This window comes from Entelurus aequoreus, linkage group LG26, assembly GCF_033978785.1.
Source record: "Entelurus aequoreus isolate RoL-2023_Sb linkage group LG26, RoL_Eaeq_v1.1, whole genome shotgun sequence".
NCBI lineage: Eukaryota > Metazoa > Chordata > Actinopteri > Syngnathiformes > Syngnathidae > Entelurus > Entelurus aequoreus.
In genome coordinates this window covers 20,361,732-20,366,731 of record NC_084756.1, presented here as the reverse complement: position 1 = coordinate 20,366,731, position 5,000 = coordinate 20,361,732, and the positions used below count along the sequence as shown (strand labels likewise).

General features: G+C 43.9%; 1 protein-coding gene across 6 annotated transcripts in view; it reads left to right on the top strand.

Moving 5' to 3' along the window:
- Nucleotides 1–2,189, top strand: part of kcnab2a (potassium voltage-gated channel subfamily A regulatory beta subunit 2a) — a 195,507-nt gene extending 193,318 nt beyond the window's left edge. For all 6 annotated transcript variants that reach the window (XM_062038247.1, XM_062038244.1, XM_062038246.1 and 3 more), the window contains one exon: nt 1,852–2,189. In XM_062038247.1, coding sequence (XP_061894231.1) covers nt 1,852–1,941 — 90 coding nt within the window. In that variant the 3' untranslated portion in view covers nt 1,942–2,189. The remainder of the gene's footprint in view (nt 1–1,851) is intronic.
- Nucleotides 2,190–5,000: the final 2,811 nt, after the last annotated feature.

Genomic DNA, 5,000 nt, shown 5'->3' with positions numbered 1-5,000 from the left:
CGGCGGAGTCGATATTTCAGTATCAATCCGCATATCACTAATTTACATTTAGGAGCGCTAGCTTGTTGTTAGCGGTGAGCTATTGTATCCTCCTCTGGTGTGTAGTGAAGCATGTTTAGCTATTCCTCGTCCTGGTAGAGGACAGTAAACCCTCGTTCCTACGTTCCCTGAAGGCAACATGGTAGAGGACAGTAAACCCTAGTTCCTATGTTTCCTGAAGGCAACATGGTAGAGGACAGTAAACCCTAGTTCTCTGAAGGCACCATGGTAGAGGACAGTAAACCCTAGTTCTTACGTTCCCTGAAGGCAGCATGGTAGAGGACAGTAAACCCTAGTCCCTACGTTCCCTGAAGGCAACATGGTAGAGGACAGTAAACCCTCGTTCCTACGTTCCCTGAAAGCAACATGGTAGAGGACAGTAAACCCTCGTTCCTACGTTCCCTGAAGGCAACATGGTAGAGGACAGTAGACCCTAGTTCCTATGTTCCCTGAAGACAACATGGTAGAGGACAGTAAACCCTAGTTCCTACGTTCCCTGAAGGCAACATGGTAGAGGACAGTAAACCCTAGTTCTTACGTTCCCTGAAGGCAGCATGGTAGAGGACAGTAAACCCTAGTCCCTACGTTCCCTGAAGGCAACATGGTAGAGGACAGTAAACCCTCGTTCCTACGTTCCCTGAAAGCAACATGGTAGAGGACAGTAAACCCTCGTTCCTACGTTCCCTGAAGGCAACATGGTAGAGGACAGTAAACCCTCGTTCCTACGTTCCCTGAAGGCAACATGGTAGAGGACAGTAGACCCTAGTTCCTATGTTCCCTGAAGGCAACATGGTAGAGGACAGTAAACCCTAGTTCCTACGTTCTCTGAAGGCAACATGGTAGAGGACAGTAAACCCTAGTTCTTACGTTCCCTGAAGGCAGCATGGTAGAGGACAGTAAACCCTAGTCCCTACGTTCCCTGAAGGCAACATGGTAGAGGACAGTAAACCCTAGTTCCTACGTTCCCTGAAAGCAACATGGTAGAGGAAAGTAAACCCTCGTTCCTACATTCCCTGAAGGCAACTTAGTAGAGGACAGTAAACCTTAGTTCCTACGTTCCTTGAAGGTAACATGGTAGAGGACCGTAAACCCTCGTTCCTACGTTCCTGGAAGGCAGCATGGTAGAGGACAGTAAACCCTCGTTCCTACGTTCCCTGAAGGCAACATGGTAGAGGACAGTAAACCCTCGTTCCTACATTCCCTGAAGGCAACTTAGTAGAGGACAGTAAACCTTAGTTCCTACGTTCCTTGAAGGTAACATGGTAGAGGACCGTAAACCCTCGTTCCTACGTTCCTTGAAGGCAGCATGGTAGAGGACAGTAAACCCACGTTCCTACATTCCCTGAAGGCAACATGGTAGAGGACAGTAAACCCTCGTTCCTACATTCCCTGAAGGCAACTTAGTAGAGGACAGTAAACCTTAGTTCCTACGTTCCTTGAAGGTAACATGGTAGAGGACAGTAAACCCTCGTTCCTACGTTCCTTGAAGGCAGCATGGTAGAGGACAGTAAACCCTAGTTCCTGCGTTCCCTGAAGGCAACATGGTAAGCTGTCTGGAAAAGAATAGAAGCTAAATGATCAAAATGTATATGATAATCAAAAAATATATATATTTTTAAGCGATTGTAAAAGTGATTCAAAACTAAATTTAACCTGATGAACTCATTTTTATTTAGAATTTTTCAAAATTCAACATCAAAACTGTATTTTTCTGTTTCAACCTTTATTTTTTCAGGTGGTTGTTTGAGCACGCCGCAGCCCGTCCTGATCAGTCACTCGCAGGATTCTCACCGTGGCGTTTTGTCCCCGCAGGTCCTCCCCAAGCTGTCGTCGTCCATCAATCACGAGGTGGACAGCATCCTGGGCAACAAGCCCTACAGTAAAAAGGATTATCGCTCCTAACGCCCGCACGCCTTACTGCCTGATCCTACATTTGCTTGAGCTTCTACCGAGCGAGACCCCGGCGCATGAGTGTGGTCGCACCAGACGGCCACCGGGGGGCTCCTCGCTCACACTTCCAGGGATGAGAGGTAAACAGACCCACAGTAGTCCATCGGAGAAGGCCGCTTAGAAAAGTGCAGACAGTTCTGCACTCCTACTTCAAATCATAGAATATGTTTTTTTTTTTAGAAGACAAAAAAAAAAAAGCACACGCTTCGTTTCTTTGTCACTCCAACAAGTGGATCCATGTTTGTGTCCTTTGTGTGTGAGCCCCCCCTGGTGGTGGGCGTCAACAATCAGCACTTTAGTCACGGCTGTGTCAGGCTACTTTTAGCCAGGGGAATAATAATAATAATAATAACCTTCTCTCCCTGACCTTGCACTATCCTACAAGAAGAAATCATTCGTCAGCATCCTCCATTTTTTTATGCCAAAGCCTGCTCTCCTTTTCTTTCGCAATCACTAAGCTTAACCTTTGCTATTCCGCTGAACGCGCGCCCCTAAACGTAGCTTCAGCTTGACTCTTTCGCATCGTTGCAAGGAAGGAAGCAGCCGTCGTTGCTCTCGTGGTTTGCCCCGCGAGTGAAAATCATCCGATTGTTGTGCTCAAAAACCACAATTTATTCGCAGTCTCTTCCTCCATATTCCATCCTTCAAAAGAAACATCAAGCTGTTGGTACTTTTATTTTGAAAAATGGGTAGAACTATACATGTTACTGGTACAGTGCATCCAAAAAAAGAATTCACAGCACTTCCTGCCTTATTCTAAATTGGAATAAATACATTTTTGTCCTCAAAATTCTACACACAATACCCCATTATAACAATTTTTTTTTAGGGACCAAATGTCCCTTTGGGACAGAGGACCCTATTGTATTTGTAAGGTTTTGTTATTATTATACCGCCGCCTCTTTGAGCTGTAATTTGACCCCATTAACATGCTTCAAAACTCACCATATTTGACCCACACATCAGGACTGGCAAAAATTGCGATCTAATCAAAAAACCTAGCCCCAAAACTCAAAATTGCGCTATAGCGCCCCCTAGGAAGAAAACACAGACCTGTAACTCCCACTAGGAATGTCGGAGAGACATGAAACAAAAACCTCTATGTAGGTCTCACTTAGACCTAGATTTCATACACTGACATCCTTCAGCAAAAATCAACAGGAAGTTTGCAATTCCCCCTTCAAAACAAAAGTTTTGTAAAAACAGTCACTTTTGCCTCTTTGAGCTATAATTTGACCCCTTTAACATGCTTCAAAACTCACAAACTGGACACACACATCAGGACTGGCAAAAATGGCATTTTAATAAAAAAACCCAACCCCAAAACTCAAAATTGCGCTCTAGCGCCCCTATGAAGAAAACACAGACAAAACTGCTCCTGGGAAGAAAACAGACAAAACTGCCTGTAACTTCCAGGTCTCACTTAGACCTACATTTCATATATTGACAACCCCCAGCAAAAATCCACAGGAAGTTTGCAATTCCCCCTTCAAAACAAAGGTTTTGTAAAAACCGGTCACCTTTTTTTCAAACATTATCTCCTCTGAGCGCGTTTGTCGTGTCGGCTTCAAACTAGCACAGGAGAGAGATTGAACCCTTCTGATTAAAAGTTGACGAAAGAGTTTTAATTACTGCTCCGGTTTGGATTTTATGTGCCGTCAAAGTCGGTCACGTCCATCGCTGCTTGCAGCTTTAATTTTTAATTTTTTTAAAAAAATTTTTTAATTGAAGTATTGACACCCTCTGCTGAATACGTTGTTGATGCACCTTTGGCAACAATTACAGATTACAGTAGAATACAATGCCACAGGCTTGGCACACCTATTTTTGGGCAGTTTTGCCCATTTCTCTTTGCGGCACCTCTCAAGGGCCATCAGATTGCGTGGTAAGCATGTGTTTTCATCCAGGATGAGATGGCGACTTGTCCAGGGTGTACCCCTTCTTCCGCCCAAATGCAGCTGAGATAGGCTCCAGCACCCCCCAAGCGGTAGAAAACGGATGGGTGGATGGATGTATCTGTATATTTCTGCATTCATCTTTCCCTCTATCGTGACTTGGTTTCCTCCAAACGTGACGCCCGGCATTCACGCCAAAGACTTGCATCTTTGTCTCATCAGACCACGAGAATGTTGTTTCTCGTGGTCTGAGAGCTTTTCAGGAGGATTTTTGGCAAACGTTTACGAATTTTGAGGACAAAAATGAATTTATTCCATTTTGGAATAAGGCTTTAACGTAAAATGTGGAAAAAGTGAAACACTGTGAATACTTTCCGGATGTATGTCATTTAAAAAGTGTAAAAAAAAAAGTGGAGGATGTCAAGTGGGTTACATTGTCATCATCTACCTTGTTGCGATTGAGTCATCGTCATGAATAATATGGTTACCACGGCAACAATCTTTGCGCGGAAGGGTTTTTTTGCACCCGCTTTGTGGCAGCAGCTCAGGGAAGCGAGCGTGTGTGCAGTACACCTACCCTAATCATGAGGACATTCTGGCTGGTCCACATCAAGAAAAGTACTCACATGGACTTCACCCAATCAGAGCGTGTGTGTTTTTGTTTTTCATGTTTGTGTGACTCAAAACTTGGACATGTTTTTTTTTTTTGTTTGCCTGGTTTTATTACTAGGATGAAAATTAATTTTGACATTTTTGGGGTGTCTGGAGCCAAAGATCCCCCTCGTCTGTAATGTGATCTTGGAGACATGTACAGTCTGACTTTGTCCATATTGAACATCCACAATGCTTCAAGGAGACGTGTCACTCCTATTAATAATTGTAATATTGCCAGTAACTGCAAGTATTTGCATTAGAAATGTAGGGAAATTCTGTTTACCGGCGGGCTTTTATTTTGAAGGCCTAACTTAAACAGCCACAGGCTGTGTTAACGTCGATTGTGATTGCATTTTTTACGAGGTTAAAATATGGGACTTTTCCGGGGGGAAAAAAGAAGGTTTGACAGCTTTCTTTCGAACTTTTTGTTTGGCATTAAAGCACAAGAGAGTTAGACTTGGA